Source organism: Protomyces lactucae-debilis (assembly GCF_002105105.1).
Source record: "Protomyces lactucae-debilis strain 12-1054 chromosome Unknown BCR37scaffold_19, whole genome shotgun sequence".
In the NCBI taxonomy this organism is placed as follows: domain Eukaryota; kingdom Fungi; phylum Ascomycota; class Taphrinomycetes; order Taphrinales; family Protomycetaceae; genus Protomyces; species Protomyces lactucae-debilis.
Genome location: NW_024468011.1, coordinates 96,525 through 113,493, shown reverse-complemented (window position 1 = coordinate 113,493; position 16,969 = coordinate 96,525). Strand labels below are relative to the sequence as shown.

General features: G+C 50.6%; 7 protein-coding genes across 7 annotated transcripts; 3 read left to right on the top strand and 4 right to left on the bottom strand.

The window, feature by feature from the left end:
* Positions 1 to 248: 248 nt before the first annotated feature.
* On the bottom strand, positions 249 to 1,712 carry BCR37DRAFT_350687 (ribonuclease H-like domain-containing protein; the record flags this gene model as incomplete). Its single annotated transcript, XM_040868025.1, has 1 exon — positions 249 to 1,712. A coding segment is annotated over one exon (1,464 nt), but the record flags the coding sequence as incomplete, so codon positions are not given.
* Positions 1,713 to 1,896: 184 nt separating this feature from the next.
* Positions 1,897 to 2,922, top strand: BCR37DRAFT_119937 (uncharacterized protein). The gene is made up of 3 exons (XM_040865985.1): positions 1,897 to 2,361; positions 2,412 to 2,594; positions 2,642 to 2,922. The coding sequence occupies exons 1-3, from the start codon at positions 2,081 to 2,083 to the stop codon at positions 2,715 to 2,717; spliced, it is 540 nt and encodes a 179-aa protein (XP_040723103.1). The 5' UTR covers positions 1,897 to 2,080; the 3' UTR covers positions 2,718 to 2,922.
* A 125-nt stretch (positions 2,923 to 3,047) lies between these two features.
* Positions 3,048 to 4,502, bottom strand: BCR37DRAFT_119983 (cyclophilin-like domain-containing protein). The gene has a single exon (XM_040865986.1). The coding sequence runs from the start codon at positions 4,391 to 4,393 to the stop codon at positions 3,128 to 3,130; it is 1,266 nt and encodes a 421-aa protein (XP_040723102.1). The 5' UTR covers positions 4,394 to 4,502; the 3' UTR covers positions 3,048 to 3,127.
* On the bottom strand, positions 4,503 to 5,694 carry BCR37DRAFT_120181 (uncharacterized protein). The gene is made up of 2 exons (XM_040865988.1): positions 5,619 to 5,694; positions 4,503 to 5,580 (listed from the first exon to the last, which is right to left on the bottom strand). The coding sequence occupies exon 2, from the start codon at positions 5,477 to 5,479 to the stop codon at positions 4,613 to 4,615; it is 867 nt and encodes a 288-aa protein (XP_040723101.1). The 5' UTR covers positions 5,480 to 5,580; positions 5,619 to 5,694; the 3' UTR covers positions 4,503 to 4,612.
* Positions 5,695 to 5,771: 77 nt separating this feature from the next.
* On the bottom strand, positions 5,772 to 7,233 carry BCR37DRAFT_119878 (Pex12 amino terminal region-domain-containing protein). The gene has a single exon (XM_040865984.1). The coding sequence runs from the start codon at positions 7,069 to 7,071 to the stop codon at positions 6,064 to 6,066; it is 1,008 nt and encodes a 335-aa protein (XP_040723100.1). The 5' UTR covers positions 7,072 to 7,233; the 3' UTR covers positions 5,772 to 6,063.
* A 14-nt stretch (positions 7,234 to 7,247) lies between these two features.
* On the top strand, positions 7,248 to 8,505 carry BCR37DRAFT_382611 (protein-tyrosine phosphatase-like protein). The gene has a single exon (XM_040869912.1). It carries the CDS (start codon positions 7,347 to 7,349, stop codon positions 8,199 to 8,201), a length of 855 nt encoding a protein of 284 aa, XP_040723099.1. The 5' UTR covers positions 7,248 to 7,346; the 3' UTR covers positions 8,202 to 8,505.
* Positions 8,506 to 13,191: 4,686 nt separating this feature from the next.
* BCR37DRAFT_382604 (uncharacterized protein) lies at positions 13,192 to 16,876 on the top strand. The gene is made up of 3 exons (XM_040869911.1): positions 13,192 to 14,175; positions 14,205 to 14,606; positions 16,457 to 16,876. The coding sequence occupies exons 1-3, from the start codon at positions 13,540 to 13,542 to the stop codon at positions 16,652 to 16,654; spliced, it is 1,236 nt and encodes a 411-aa protein (XP_040723098.1). The 5' UTR covers positions 13,192 to 13,539; the 3' UTR covers positions 16,655 to 16,876.
* The last annotated feature ends 93 nt before the right edge of the window (positions 16,877 to 16,969 follow it).

Here is a 16,969-nt window from a genome sequence, read left to right as displayed (position 1 = left end):
AATTTGCTTGCTTCAGAAATGAGTTCAGTGATTGTTGACAGTTGAATTTGACTTGCGTGCAAGGTCGTTACTTCTGTAGGCGCAGACTGATTGACATTTGTCATGACTGTAAGGCTCGCACTAGCAGCAACATGTTCTGCAATGCTGGTCGGTTGGGATGGAAGTGCTTCATCTGCATACCTGATAGCCGCAGCAATCACCTGCAATACATCCTCCATACGCCCTTGAACCGTTGATGACAATTTTTTGCAACACTGTTGCAAAGCCTTCTTATCCCTTGGTGTTGCCGCCGCGAGACTTACAAGTGCATTATTCGACATGACGAATCGCGTTGACTCATCCAGCTCACGAGCGACTTGATCACGCCACTGATGGAGCGCTTTAAGTGTTTCAAGTTGTTGCGGACCAAATGCTCGCGTCGCGTAATTCTTAAAAAGAACAAGTTGCCATCCATCAGCACCTTGTCCCTGCGCAGCATCATACGGTTCCTTTGAGTATTCCCGTAATGATACTTGTGCACTTGCTTGGAGAACACTCGCAAGCATGTTGTGTGTGCCGGGTGTTGATCTGTCCAGCAGTTCATTACGCAGGCAATCATACACGTAAAGCAAGAAATGCGTATCGCAGCGTGCATAAAAGAGCATTTCCTTGGGTAGTGGTCGTATTCGCCAATCTGCGAGCTGATAGCGTTTGTCTGCATCAAAATCAACGTATTTCTTTAGTAGAAAAGCGAGACCATGGCCGTCAAAGCCAAGAACTTTTGTGGCGTGGTAGGAATCAAAGAGATTAACAATGTAGAGGCCAAAGTCACGTTGCAGCCAGATAATGTCCATGGCTGCACCGTGCAAGACTTTGACAATCTTGCTATCCGCAAACACTTCATTGAGCACGGCAAGTTCATCACGTAGTGCCAGCGTATCCACAATCCAGTCTTGCTCCCGTGTTGATATCTGCATCAAGCAGACGAAGCCACGAAATGAGTGGAAATCATGGTGCTCCAAGTCCACGGCTATTTCAGTCGCTTTCCGCAATTCATTCAACATGGCGTCGAGGGTGTCTTGCGTCGAGACCCATCCAAGGGGTTGGCTGTCAATGTCCTTGTACATGATTGGTTCGTGCCGCTGAAACATGTGCGTTGGGTACTCAATGTGCTCAATCTCATGCGCATAGGGATGTGTTGCCCTTTCTGTTTGCCGAGCACTACCTCGTTCCTCATCCGTCAACAGCGGTACCATGGCATGCCGCTTGTCTGTAATGAGCGGTCGCCACGGCGCATCGTCATTATCTGGTTTCCGCGCAAATTTACGCTGTGGCGGCGTCAGATCTTGTGCATTCCGTAGACTCGCCGGTAAGGGTGGTAGTTGCGCTTGCTTCGCCTGTAGCTGTTCTTGCTCTGCTGCCTCCTTCACCTTCCGTTGACGCGTCTCTTCAAGAGCAGTATCGGTTTGTTCTAGCAAGTGATCCACCACATCAATGAGATCGCCCCACCGTGTCTCCACTGCTTTGATTTCCTGTAGTGCTTCAAAGCCACCTGGACTGACATAGTCGAGGATTGAAGAGGTCAGGGAGAGCAGCTGCGCGTGTGTGTCCTGCAAGCTATTGCTGAATTGTGTGTCGAGGGATGTATGGAAGGCCAAGTCGTTTTGTCCCAGCAATGTGGCTGCTTTGATGGCACCTTGCAAGGACACGGAGATGGCCTCTTCGATGCCCATCCTGCTTCTCTGTATCAAGTACAAGTAGTCCTCAAGAAGTCATTGTATCTGCTGGTTGTCGCTTCTTTTTTGGCATCTTCCCACGCCGCACAAGGCAGCAGAAGAAGGTACACAATGGGAGCAGGCCCAGTCGACGGCCCAGCGAGGGCATCATCCAGCTCTGGCCAGCAGTCAATGTAGTCGGAGGTGCATCATCTACGCAAGCTTGAATATCTTCGCCTCATTTTTGATCGACTGCCCGCCGCCTTCTCTTCCCAGTTTCCGTCTTGGCTCCATCTGAACCACGAGCAGCCAGCAGCACCAAGACGAGACAAGAGAACAGCCAGCCAGCCAGCCATACACCCAGGGAGATATCAAGCAGCCAGATCATGTCGGCCATCATCATCGCCATTGTCGTTCTAGTCGTAGCAGCAGTCATCGGATTCGTCGCCTTTGTCGTTCTTTACCACCTCAAGCAAAGAAGAAATGGAATGCCTACGAGTGGTATCTTGCCGCCTGTCGATGCATTCAAGTCAGCTTTCACAGGCAGAGGGACCGGTAGTAGAGGCAATCATAGTGCGGGCGGCGCTGGCATTGGGGGTGCCTTTGGATTGGGTCGTATGGGCGGCAACAGTGGTGAAGAGCGGTCGACCCGCTTCGCAGCGCTTGAGTATGCAACATGTTCCACCTCAGCTGTATCAGTATGCTAACCTGCGTCAGTGTCGATGAAGCGTGGGATACCCATGTTGATGAGGAAATGGGCTACGACCAGAGCCGATCAAAAGATCAACGCTTGCAAAGTGGTCGCGGCATGAGTGGTCGGCTGTCGCACGAAGAGTTGGATGACCGCTACGAGTCTGTCATGGATGGCGGTGACGACGATGAGAGAAATCCCTTCGGAAGGTGAGTTCTCTAGTGTCTCTCTCAGATTATGAAGCTAATGACAAAAGCGGTGCCTACGATGCTGGAGATGTGTCGCCTACAAATGATCATCGCAAGTCTGCCTTCAAGGAAGCAGGCATCTAGTCATGAGACTTGATGAGACGACGCCCAATCACTTCAATGGCCATGGAGCGGAAATTGTGATCATGGGCCACACCGTCCACACGATTCAATCAAAGTCGCGTTCGTCAATTGACAACACTCACCTCACGAGTGGAGTTTCTTTGTTCTGTGGCAGGCGCTGCTTGCACGCACGCTGTTCTGATGAATTAGCTCTGATGCTGGATCTTCGACCAGAAAGCTTGAGATGGACCATTACACCGTCTCGCGAGTAAGATTTCCTTCCAAGCATCGATCGGCTTGGGCTTATGACGGCTTGTTTCTCACTGGCGCGTCATGCTCAGCTACATGTTTCCAATGAAGTGACGGGCTACATGAATGATGCGTACGTAGAATCTCAGATGGCTTCACCTCAAATGTCTTCGTGAAGGATTCTACCGACGACGCTCTGGTGTCCTTGAGCGCCGCTTCTCCCTCTGAGAACGACTGTCATGCTTGCCACGATCGTATGTGCGTCTCTCGTCATGCCTTGATCGGTCTGAACGATGACTCTCGCGGTGTCTGCGAGGTGAGGGCGAGCGACGACGATGCGCATGCCCATCCCGGTGACTTCTCCTGTCACGAGATGATGACCGTCTACGGTCCTCCCTTGTGTCATCTCGCCTTCTCGGACTTCGTCTCCGTTCAGCGGGGCTCATGTCTCGTCGACCTCCTCCTTGACCTCCCATCGCTTGCCTCGTCTTTGCCACACTTTGAGAAAAGTCAACATGAATCCGTCGGTCATCAATGAGCACACCTTGCATCTTGAAGTAAGCGCGCTCCGCATCTTCCTTCTTGTCGTACTCAATGAATGCATACTGTAAAGAATCACCAGTTCTAGCATCACGAACAACCTGACAGCTCAAAATGGTACCAAAACGACCAAAGATGAGCTCAAGATCATCCGCAACAGTGATGGGATTCAACTTGCACACAAACAGGATATTCTCCGGTGGTCGAATATGTGCACTCGGTAAATCTCCCATTGTTTCCAAAGCAAGTGCAGCTGCTTCCGCTTCTCGTGCACGACGACGCTTGTCGAGGGTATCTGGATCAAGTGTGCTCTCATCTTCAACTTGCTCATCAAACGCTATCCGTACTGTCGCTAGTTGTGCATGAGATGGTGCGGGTGATTGATCAGGAACTGGCGGCATCTCTGGCGGATCATCAAAAGGATCCTCAAGAATGATAGAGTGCTGTATTCTGATATCTCGTAGTGGACGGAATACATTATCAACAGGCTGAGCGGCAATTTTGTCGAGAGTCTCTTCGCCTTCAGCAAGATGTCCAAAGATGGCATGCTTCTTATCAAATGAATCATTCGGACCAAGTGAGATGAAGAATTGCGATCCAGCAAGACCAGTCGGTAAGACTGCCATGGATATGGTTCCGCGACGATGCTTGTGAGCACTCAATATTTCTGGCTTGAAGAAGCGCTTCTCAGTATCTGCGAGGCCCCATACAGAGCTACCACCGTCTCCTGCAGGATAGAGAGGATCACCTGCTTGAAAGAAAGCTGGCGCTTGTAGATTGTAGACTGGCGCAAAATTGAAGTACTTGAGCTTGCAGAGCTTGAGAAAGTTGAGACAGCATTTTGGAGCTTCGTCGACAAGCAGGTCAATGACAAGGTCACCAGCAGATGTCTCTAGCAGGACACTCATGAATGCCTGTAAGATGGCTAGGAAATGTGGAGTTTGTAGTACTTGGTCGTCGTCGCGACAATGACACTTTCACGAGATGCAGTGTGGCTAGAAAAGTTGAAATATAATCGTATGTAGTGGGCGCAAGACGCAAAAGAAGAACAGGTTGCGGTAATAATGCAAGAACCGACTAGACGGCCTGGACAACCTTGTCATCACGCAAAGCAGATGCGATCGTGATCAAACCGCCCGAACGGGACTTTTGGTCTCCAAGATGTCCATTTCAACAGATGTTGTATTTTCAATCCTGAGAGCCAGTCTGCCCATAGTGCTCGTGACGCGTGCGCGTGGCTCAGAGCTTCTTTGTGAGGCTGAAGAGCATTCATCCAGGTCTTCCTCCTTTCGAAAAGCGTCCAAAATGACACGCAGATTAAAGCTTGGATCCACAAGCAGGAGCTCGATGCCAAGCACGAGTGCTGTCATAACAGCCCCTATGGCGATGATGAAGTGCAAACCTCCATTTTCTTTGTGCCCACCGTTTTGTGAAATCAATTGCTGATCTACAACCAGCTCGCATATCGTCAGAAGCAGGATAAAAAAGGTGTTGGTGATGGGGAAGAGGAGCACTTTGAGAATCATTCGACGGACTTTGGTTCGATTCGTCTCGCCATCAGCCAGAAAGAGCCTATTGATTTGACGATGCTTGCTGAGAAAGACGATGATCCAAATCGTACTGCCCACAGAGATGGTGGCGAAGATCCACGGCACCAGGAAGCCAGAGCACACTGTCACGAGTGTACGTTTGACGCCCGCCGGCAAAGAGATCCAACAATCATCACGCAAAGGGTCGTAGCCGTAGTGGCCCAGAAGAACAGAGGGCGTCGGTGCAATGATGGACAGCGTATAGATTGCGAGATAAATCCATTTTTCATACTCCATGGAGAGCCCAAAGATGAGGACACACACCAAGTTGATGCCAATGACGGATGAGAGGCCGCTGATCACCGTCATGAGCAGGACGACAAAGTATGGTCCTGGCAAAGTTAGCGAAAACAGCCAACGATTGAGCCAATTCACCAATTTGACATGCCAGGCCGGGCTTTGCATGCGTTGTTCCACGCATTAGCAAGAGAACGCTGAGCGGTATTGAGACCGCCTCTACTTGGAGCAAAATCCTGACTGAACTGCGCCTTATCAAGCTTCGCCCCCTGAATGTTAGCGAGGGTTTGAAGATGGATATACAAACTGTCTCATATACCACAAAGCCAGCGCTGTACTAAGGATAATGATTGAGAGAAAGAGAGAAGCCACAGCAAAGACCACAACCACAATTGTCTGGCTTCGTAACACGGCTGCGGCGTGCGCTGCGGTGCCTACCGAGCTGGCATTTGATGTGGGACCGACGCTGTCTATCCGTGAATCGTAGAGTTCGGTCGTTTCGCGGCTGAGAAATAGGCCGGACATGGGGCAAGTCAGAGGGTGTAAAGAGGGGATTGTCGTCACAGGCGGGCGAATAGCCTTAAGTCAACGAGAACGGCCCGGCAGACTTTCTTGGCAAGAACGGCGTGGTCGAACATCCAGGCCTTGCATGCTGAAGTTGCAGCAATTTCATCCAGCCAGGGAGGAATTTGATGATGTTGCTGCCTGTGTTCCACGCGGAATACCACCGTCTCCATCAGGGGTCATCCCGTTCATGGAGACTTCGATGAGGCTGAAGACGTGTAGCTTTCTGTTTCGGTGGCATCAATTTCGTTTGAGTCGGATTCGTCTTCATCGATCTCAAGGCTGTTTTCACTCACATTACCCTCTTCGTCGTCTAATCCCTCCTCGCTGTCAGGGATACTCGCCGCGTCTTCGTCTGCCTTTTCATCAATTTGTGAGAGCACAGGACCAGAGCCAGGCAGCTCTGCCCAAGGTCCAGCAGTCTTGATTATACTAGCACATCGTAAGCACGGCCACCCTTCTCCCTCAGATAAGCGCAACTGACTCATGATACAGCCGTAGCAGTAAATGTCACCACAATCCGCCTGGTAGGGGTTGACGACGTCGGCATCCTCAAGCCCTTCATTGTAACAGATGGCGCATACTTTTTGCGGCAAGAAGCTCAAAGATTGACTTTCTGTGCGTGGTAGGTAGCTTGTCAGCTTTTGCTTCAAGCGAGGCAAGTTGATGAGCGGCAGAAAGACGAGCAGGAATTCTGTGAATTGAGACCAGACAAGCTGACGATTGAGAAACTCAAATGAAACGGCCCTGTATGCGGCCGACTTGGGCTTGAGCTGCACTTTTAGGATGCGATGGAGGAGCGAGTCATACCGCGCACCAGCGATGTAGGAGACAAAGTTGAGCAATGCGCACAGCTCATACGCAGCTTCAAGTTGCGAGACAATCTTACGCCAGCGGCCATTCAGCTCTCCTCCAATCCTTTCCTGAAGCCATGGGCCAAAGATGGTGATTGCACCGAGGACAAGCTTTTTGTTTCGAGTCAGGTTCAGGTAGCGCAAGGATTGCATTTCGGAGCCGTATGTGGCTCCATGGTCCCAGATCCCAATTTTCCATATAAGAGCCCGTAGAGCGGTCTTGAAGACTGTATTATAGCGATCCTTTGATGGGAATAAGCTTGTGGCAGATTCGACATTGAGTGCTAGCAAGGAGAATAGCTCTTGATCGAGCAGCTGTGAGTCGAGTTGATTGACCCGCATCGTGATGAATATGTCAGATGAATGAGCAGAGTATAGCGGACTGCTAGCTTGATAGCTGCTATGGTTGATCGAAGACACTGTCTGTCTTGTGCTCTCGAGCTTGCCACAGCGTGCCAGGCTGCCAGCTGCAGACGCGTGGGTGCGGAGTTCGGCTATTTATCACTTCCACGCAGCTGAGCTGGGCACCTTGAGCTTGACCTATGCCTCCATCTACGTCCCGGCGGAGACCTGCTCTATAACGTCCAGTTGCATTGTTACGGAGATCTAGACTCTCTATGTCGCTCTCTCAAGTCTTCCAAAAGCTAGAAGCTGCACAGGCTCAACGCCTAGAAGTTGCTGCAGGCCACACTTCAACCTTCAGCTACAGAGATGCTCAGACTCGTCTCGCGAGGCACAAGAACCGCTATTCAGACATTGTACCGTTTGATCGGAACCGTATCAAACTGAGGGATGCGCCTAGTGAGCAGCATGCCGCTGACGACTATATCAATGCGAGTCTCATTGAATGCACAAGCAAGCGCCGATATATCGCCTGCCAGGGACCGCTTGACCACACAGCTGCGGACTTTTGGCAGATGGTCTGGCAAGATTCGTCACTCATTGTAATGCTATGCGATGTCATGGAGAATGGTCGGCCAAAGTGTGCACGCTACTGGCCGGATGTGCTAGATCAAGTGGCAACTTTTGAGAGTACACGGGATAAGCCAAGGCGTTCCTTCACGGTCAAGTGTCTGGGGACTCACTATGATGCGCCTGCAGATACTCAAGTTACTCGGCTCAGGTTAAGTCACAATGGTCTACAGAAGTCGAAGAATGTCACCCATCTGCGCTTCTGTTCCTGGCCAGATTATGGCGTGGCTGATATTGAGAAGCTGAAGGCCTTGGTCAAGGTTGTAGAGGTCCATCGGCTGGAGCAGGTAGGGAAGGAGCTCCCCATTGTCCACTGCTCAGCAGGCTGCGGGCGGACTGGGACGTTCATTGCGATGAGCATCTTGCAGTTGGACGCTCCTGAAACGCCCGTGTCCGAGCTCGTTGACATGCTCCGTCGGCAGCGGATATCCATGGTTCAATCATACAGCCAGTTTGAGCTGCTACACCAATACCAAGCACTTTGCAAGGCACACAGATAGAACCCTTCAACCTCGTATGACTGCTCCTTTTCGCGGTGACGTCCTTGAAAGTTGAATGTTGAACACGTCTCATTGAACTCATTGAACTTGACGCGACGCGACACCTGAGCTTGTTCATAGACGCAGATACCTACATCAAGGCTATGCCGCGAGGCAGAAAACGTACGCAGTATGCTCTGTCCTGTCTACTGCTGACGACCAGTGGGATCTAGTAATAAGCCTGTACAGCGCGGCCAATTTGATCGCTAGAGCTCGTAAACTGACGGACTATAGAAGAATCCAGACACCATCAAGCCACGCAAACCATACACATCTACGAGACGGCGTACTGCTCCTCCGAGGGAGAAGGAGGCATTGCTAGAGCGACTCAAGAAGGAAGTCTCTGACTGTGCCATATCCATCATACCCTGTGACAATATCGACTCGTGGCTAGCCAACTATGCGCAACACGAAGGCAATGAGTATGAACGGTGTCCGAGGCATGAACATACCTACAACAGTACGCATCACCGTGTCGTGACGTATGGCTGCAATTATCAGACAGAGGTCAGACATCCTCCAGCGATTGGAGAGGAGCAAAGCAGAGAGGCATCTGTGGAGTTGGTGCAATGTGAGGCCATCCTCGACATCTACTTCTTCTACGAGAGCAACATCTACCAGATTGTCCGGCTTGGTGAGCACAACCACGAGCCAAAGAATACACCCGGGATGCAAGCGCTGCCGGGGTCCATCGATCCGCGTCAGACTGAGGAAGACGAGGAAGACCTTGACGAAACATCTGAGGACGGGTCAACTCAATTATAAGGCACTGCATTGCCCATGGCCGGTTATTTCTCCAGCGAATGCGTTTATTCTTCTCCATAGCATTGCGAGTCCTTGGTTCATGCAGTTGGCATGAGCCGTCTCAGCTTCTTCGTCTGATCCTTATTTGAGATGGCAGATCCGCGCAGTATTGACAGGCGGCCACTTGATTTTGTAAAGAGGCCATGCCGATGCCCGCTGTGTCCACGCTTAAAGGCCCCATTCGCGAGTGGTGCCCATCGTTTCTTTGTACCCTGCGAGTCAGTTCACGCACAACATAGTAGCAAGACCATACTGAGTGAGTCTTGATCCCCCGGAATGGCATCACAGCTGATCGGACAGCAGGCAAGACAGCCTGTATACTCCGCATACTAGGAAACATGTTGACTGAGATGTGTCGCGAGTCGCGACGGCAACTTTGGGCTCAGCAGATCTGCCCATAAATTCGGCGTGCAGATGATGACCGCCAGTACAAAACCACAACGACATGTCAATCTGTACAGAGCTATGCGCGCTGAGCTGTAGATAGTGAGCCTAAGCTGTGCGCGAATATGAGTCCGAGTCAAGGCAGCTTCACACTATGACAAGATGAAAATGAGTCATACAGGCTCAAACACAGCCCGCCATCTTTTGTGTGCAAATGACTCACCAGCACCGGCCATTTTGGTGACACAGAAAACATATAAGGAATCCAATGTCTGCCCTTTTGCCATTCTCTTCTTCCCTATAACCACACCTTCAAAAGATCTTGATCTTCTACTTTGCCTATTCCCACAAGATGAACGCACTGTCTGAGATTGCTGTTAACCACGGCCTGGCTCGCGAGGACTCACCCTCCTCTCGTCGCCAGAAGCTCTTTGATACCGAAGGTGCGACTGCTAAAGGCCCGGGAGGAGCTCCCCAAAACATGGATTCACGCCTGCAAAGCAAGGCCATCCCTACCTTTCCATTCTACCGTCTGGCGTCGCCATCTGCCTTCTCTATCTCTTCCATCGCCTCTATTCAACCTGTTCAAGAGGATGTCCTGCCTTTCACTTTCACTTCCAGTTCCACTTCCACTAGCCCTACTACTACCACTACCACCACTACTTCTACTTCCGCTTCCACTCACCTCCCCGTGACGCCATACAACACTGACTTCCTCGGCGACAGCATGCTCTCATTTTATTCCTTGGCAAGTGGCAACGATTCTGCTCCATTTCAGTCTGCGATCACGCTGGTCGAAGAGCCGTCTCGCCGTCGTTCATGGGCTGAGAGTTTCCTTTCCTTGTTCCATATGAACGAGAAGCTGCCTGTCGAGCCCGAAGCGATCGTGAGTCCATACAACGGTTTCTGGCGCTCAACGTCCACCGTCGCCATTGTCACTGCCTCAGAGGAAGCTGAAGATGCGGACAATGATGACGACGACCTATCTGTCTACAATGACGACTTCCTACTCTATAGCGATGTGGATGATTCCACCACGATGAATAGCATCTCGGCACTTCCTGCCCATACTCTACGCACTCGGCCTTGGGTTGATAGCTACCTGTCGCTTCTCCAGCTATGCGAGCCATGCGAGCCATGCGTAACCCAAAAACATAGCACTACCAATGCCGCATCCACACAACAGCCCAGTGGTCCTGCCTTCCGCCACCCCGTGCCAGTCTGGCTTGGCCAATACATTGCAGTAGCCCGCATAGCCCAGCCAGATGTTGCACTGGATGAATTGATTGAGCTGTACGAGGCATCCAAGTCTATGCTCGATGAAAATGGGCATCCACTCATGATGCTTCCCGCAGAAGCATTGCCCGAGCCCAAGTCGAAAAGACGTGCCTGGAGGAGGGCACTGCAAAAGGCGCTTAGAAAGGTCTGCGCCAAAGGTAAACAGAAAAAAGATAAAACCACCAATGAATGCGTAGCCATCGGAGCATGTTACACGAATCGCTCGATAGGCAAGGCTCCCATAGCTGCGTCTGGAGTCGAGCAGAAGCATGAGCTCGATCTCCACCAGCCCAAGAGACGGACGAAATTGGCTTGCAAACTCGTATCGCTCTTCACGAGCAAAGCCAACCGGTCGACAAAGGCTTGAGCGTCGCAAGCTCGGGAAGTATCGCTCTCCGAGTGCGGCGCAGAGTGGTGAGTCCGATTGTTCAGATCCGCAATGGTTGGCAGCTGAGTTAGAGAAGAGAATCCGGTGGGAGACACATTTGTTGTTCATCAGTGCTTGTTGCTTGTGCTTCCTGTTGCAATCATCGCTATTTTGTTTCTGGCGTTTGTTTTAGTGTGTTTGTGCGTAGACAGTGCGTAGAGTGCGTGATATGCAAGACTATTGATTTCCCCTGCCAGTCCTTGATGTCCTCTCTCGGTCTGTAGCGATTGTGGCGTGTCAGCATTGTAGTGTGAGCAGTGCGTAACAGATTGCATCATTGTCGAGAGCGTAGTTCTATCGTTTCCCAAGATGACAGATGATCTTTGATCAAAGCCTTTGGGAGCGGCGTGTCAGCATTGTACTGTGAGCAGTGCGTAACAGATTGCATCATTTTCAAGAACGTATCGATTTCCAAGATGACAGATGATATGTGATGGAAGCCCTTGGGACTAAGCCCTTTGCGGCAACACGTCCTGGGACGACAGAGAAGGAGACGCGCACACTTTTGGCAGAGCCTTGATGCTTACAACATTGACACCAAATCTAGAGCATGAATCGAGCCTTCGAATCACTGTCGGCAGAGCCTTTTCCATGCTTGAGAGGGAATTGACTTGTAGCCAGAAAAGAGCTTCAACAGCCACATGCTTGTCATTCTTTCGAAGCAAGGCTTTGCTTGGGAACCTTAACTCTGCGACAGCATGTAGAGACCGTGATCTGAGCTTTGAAATTACAGCTACTCGAGCAAGACATAGCGACAAATTCTCAAGCTGCTTCCTGCCCGAGCACTCGACCTCTTGCGCTGTATCGCAAATGCGTGCGCCGCCAGCTGCTCATGAAGAGCGATATGACTTTGCGTGTCAGTTTTGTTCGTTTTTTCAGCTTGGCAGGAATCTGCTTTATCTCCTCTTAATGCTCCTGCTTAAGCTCGAGCGGGCCATTCGTGAAAGACACTTTGTCTGATGCACGCGTATCTGATATCATCTCCTTCTGAGTGACTTTGGCGCAGACCTTGAGCCACTCAAGATGCTTCCAGCAGAAGCGTTGACGGAGCCCACGTCAAAAAGACGTGCCTGGAAGAGGGCATTGAAGAAGGCGGCCAGTAAGGTCTGCGTCAAGCTTACCCAGAAGAAGATGAGACCAAACACGTCTGCAGCAGACAGAGTGTCTTTTACGAACGGTCCGCTCGAGCTTGAGCAGGAGCAGGAGCATGAAGAAGAGGTAGAGCATAATCCTGCCAAGCTGAAGAAGGGGGAACGAACAAAACTGGCGCACAAAGTTGTATCGCTCTTTAAGAGCAAAGCCAAACGATCGTCAAACGCTTGAGCGTCGTGATACTGCTGGGATTTTCGTCCAGACTAGTGGCAGATGCTTTCATTGTGGTACAGTTGTTGCATCTTATTCCTGTTGCGAGCGAAGATGTTTTGTTTTTAGTGTGTTCATCATCGTGTTTTAGCGTAGACAGTGCGTAGATTGCAAGAATATTGTTGTAACCTGCCGATCCTTGATGTACTCTCTCGGTTTGTCGCGAACGTGGCGTATCGTCAGCATTGTGTATGAGCAGTGCTATACAGATTGCATCATTGTCAAGAGCGTATCAATTGCCAAGATGCCAGCTGATCTGTGATGAAAGCTCCTGGGGAGTAAGCTCTCTGCGGCAATACGTCTTGTGTTAATAGAAAAGGAGACGCGCAATTAACGCAAGGCTTGGCTCAAGAAGCCAACCTCAACTCTGCAATCGCATGTAGAGGCCGTGATCTGAGCTTTGAAGTTACAGCTATTCGAGCAAAAGATAGTGTCAGATCTCCAAGCTGCTTCTCACTCGAGCTCTTAGCCTCTTGCGCTGTATCGCAAATGCATGGGGCGCCAGCAGCTGTGTAGACACAAGTTTGTCATCATCTTCGCAGCGCTCTAAAGCGACGGCCATGCAAAGTCACAAAGTTTAACGTCCCATCAGTAGCCTGATCACTGTTGAGCCTTCTGAGAACCTTCAACAGCTGCGCACTCACTTCTGCGCATCTTTCTACAGCTGAAGTGGTGTCGGGGTCAGTCAGTATCTAGGATCTGCCCATAAATTCGGCGTGCAGATGATGACCGCCAGTACAAAACCACAACGACATGTCAATCTGTACAGAGCTATGCGCGCTGAGCTGTAGATAGTGAGCCTAAGCTGTGCGCGAATATGAGTCCGAGTCAAGGCAGCTTCACACTATGACAAGATGAAAATGAGTCATACAGGCTCAAACACAGCCCGCCATCTTTTGTGTGCAAATGACTCACCAGCACCGGCCATTTTGGTGACACAGAAAACATATAAGGAATCCAATGTCTGCCCTTTTGCCATTCTCTTCTTCCCTATAACCACACCTTCAAAAGATCTTGATCTTCTACTTTGCCTATTCCCACAAGATGAACGCACTGTCTGAGATTGCTGTTAACCACGGCCTGGCTCGCGAGGACTCACCCTCCTCTCGTCGCCAGAAGCTCTTTGATACCGAAGGTGGGACTGCTAAAGGCCCGGGAGGAGCTCCCCAAAACATGGATTCACGCCTGCAAAGCAAGGCCATCCCTAGCTTTCCCTTCTACCAACTGGCATCGCCATCTGCCTTCTCTATCTCTTCCATCGCCTCTGTTCAACCTGTTCAAGAGGATGTCCTGCCTTTCACTTTCACTTCCACTTCCACTTGCACTAGCCCTACTACTACCACTACCACTACTACTTCCACCTCCACTTCCTCTCACTTCCCCGTGACGCCATACAACTCCAACTTCCTTGGCGACAGCATGCTCTCGTTTTATTCCTTGGCAAGTGGCAACGATGCTACTCCATTCCAATCTGCCATCACGCTGGTTGAAGAGCCGTCTCGCCGTCGTTCGTGGGCCGAGAGTTTCCTTTCTTTGTTCCATATGAACGAGAAGCTGCCTGTCGAGCCTGAGGCGATTGCGAATCCTTACACCGGTTTCTGGCGCTCAAGGTCCACCATCGCCATCGTCAATGCCTCAGAGGAAGCTGAAGATGAGGACGATGATGACGACGACCTATCTGTCTACAATGACGACTTCCTACTCTATAGCGATGTGGAGACTACACCACGATGACTAGCATCTCGGCACTTCCTGCCCCTGCCCTTGCTCTACGCACTCGGCCTTGGGTTGACAGCTACCTGTCGCTTCTCCAGCCATGCGAGCTCAGCGCAAACTCAGAATATAGTACTACCCATACCGCAATCGCCCAACAGCCCAGTGGCCCTGAATTCCGCTACCCCGTGCCAGTCTGGCTTGGGCAATACATTGCAGTAGCCCGCATAGCCCAGCCAGATGTTGCGATTGACGAATTGATTGAGCTGTACGAGGCATCCAAGTTCATGCTCGATGCGAACGGAAATCCACTCAAGATGCTTCCAGCAGAAGCGTTGCCCGAGCCCAGTACCAAGAAGCGTGCCTGGAAGAGGGCATTGAAGAAGGCGGCCAGTAAGGTCTGCGCCAGACATCTTCAGAAGGAGATGATATCAGATACGTGTGCAGCAGAAAGAGTGCCTTTCACGAATGGCCCGCTCGAGCTTGAGCAGGAGCATGAAGGAGAGGTAGAGCAGCTTCCTGCTAAGCTGAAGAAACGAACAAAATTGATACGCAAAATCATATCGCTCTTCAAGAGCAAGGCAAAGCGAGCGACAGACGCTTGAGTGTAGCAAGCTCGAGAAGTAGGCAAAATTGCCATGTAAGGTCGTATCGCTCTCCAAGTGCAACGCAAAGGTGATGAGCCGGATCAATTAGGTGTTGTTGTTGGCAGCCGCGCTAGAGACAACTTCATGGGAAATACTTTTTTTGTGCTTCAAGTACTGCTGCTTGCTCGCACTTTCTGTTGCAATAGATGCTGTTTTGTTTCTGGCGTTTGATTTAGTGTTTTTGTGCGTAGACAGTGCGTAGATTGCAAGAATATTGTTGTGACCTGCCAGTTCTTGATGTACTCTCTCGAATTGACGCGAATGTGGCGTATTGTCAGCATTGTAGTATGAGCGGTGTGATACAAATTGCATCATTGTCAAGAGCGTATCGATGACCAAGATGACAGATGATCTTTGATGAAAGCTCCTGGAGAGAAAGCTCTCGCGGCAACACGTCCCGGGATAACAGAAAAGAAGCCAAGCCAAGCCAAGCCAACCTCAACTCTGCAATCGCATGTAGAGGCCGTGATCTGAGCTTTGGGTTACAGCTATTCGAGCAAAACATAGTATCAGATCTTCAGGCTGCTTCTCACTCGAGCTCTTAGCCTCTTGCGCTGTATTGCAAATGCGTACGGCGCCAGCAGCTGTGTAGACACAAGTTTGTCATTATCTTCGCAGCGCTCTAACGCGACAGCCATGCAAAGTCACAAAGCCTAACGTCCCTTCAGTAGCCTGATCATTTTTGAGCATTCTGAGGACCTTTAATAGCTGCGCACTCACTTCTGCGCATCTTTCTGCAGCTGAAGTGGTGTCGGGGTCAGTCAGTATCCAGATCTGCCCATAAATTCGGCGTGCAGATGATGACCGCGAGAACAAAACCACAACGACATGTCAATCTGTACAGAGCTATGCGCGCTGAGCTGTAGATAGTGGGCCTAAGCTGTGTGCGAATATGAGTCCGAGCAGTGAGACAATCTGTTTCGCACCGCTCATGCTACAATGCTGACACGCCACAATCACTACAGATCGAGAGAGTATATCAAGGGCTGGCAAGGGAAATCAATATTCTTGCACCCTAGGCCCTGTCTACGCATAAGCACACTATATCAAGCGCCAGAAACAAAACAGCAACCGTTGCAACAGAAAGCGCAAGCAATCAGCAGTACCTCAGCACAAAGAAAGTGTCCCCACTCGGGTTGTCTCTAGCGCGGCTGCCAAAAACAAGACCTGATCGACCAAAAACAAAACATGCACGCTCGCATTAGAAACAACATGCAAAATCTGAACCACAAAAAAAGCATCTCCCACCGGTCTGGATGGAATGTTCCAGCAGCCATTCCCATCTGAAGCTTCTGTTGGTCGCTTGGCTTTGCTCTTGAAGAGCGATGCGACTTTACGTGCCAGCCTTGTTCGCCTCTTAAGCTGGCTAGGATCGTGCTCATACTTCTGCTCAACCTTAGACACAGCTATGGGAGCCTTGTCCATCGAGCAGTTCGTGGAATATGCTCTGTCAATCTTTTTATGACTCAATTTGGCGCAGACCTTACTGGCCGCCCTGTTCAATGCCCTCAGAAGCGTTGCCCGAGCCCAAGTCAAAAAGACGTGCCTGGAGGAGGGCACTGCAGAAGGCGCTTAGAAAGGTCTGAGCCAAAGGTAATCAGAAACACAAGAACACCGACGAATGCGCAGACAACCGAACATATTACACGAATCGCTCGATAGGCAAGGCTCACTTAGCTCTGTCTGACATCGAGCAGAAGCATGAGCACAATCCTAACCAGCCCAAGAGACGGACGAAATTGGCACGCAAACTCGTATCGCTCTTTACGAGCAAAGCCAACCGATCGACAAAGGCTTGAGCGTCGCAAGCGCGGGAAGTATCGCTCTCCAGGTGCGGCGCAGAGTGGTGAGTCCGGTTATTCAGATCCGCAATGGTTGGCAGCTGAATTAGAGAAGAAAATGCGGTGGGAGACACATTCGTTGTTCATCAGTGCTTGTTGCTTGTACTTCCTGTTGCAATCATCGCTATTTTGTTTCTGGCGTTTGTTTTAGTGTGTTTGTGCGTAGACAGTGCGTAGAGTGCTTGTGATGCAAGATTATAGACTTCCCCTGCCAGTCCTTGATGTCTCTCGATCTGTAGCGATTGTGGCGTGTCGGCATCGTAGTGTGAGCAG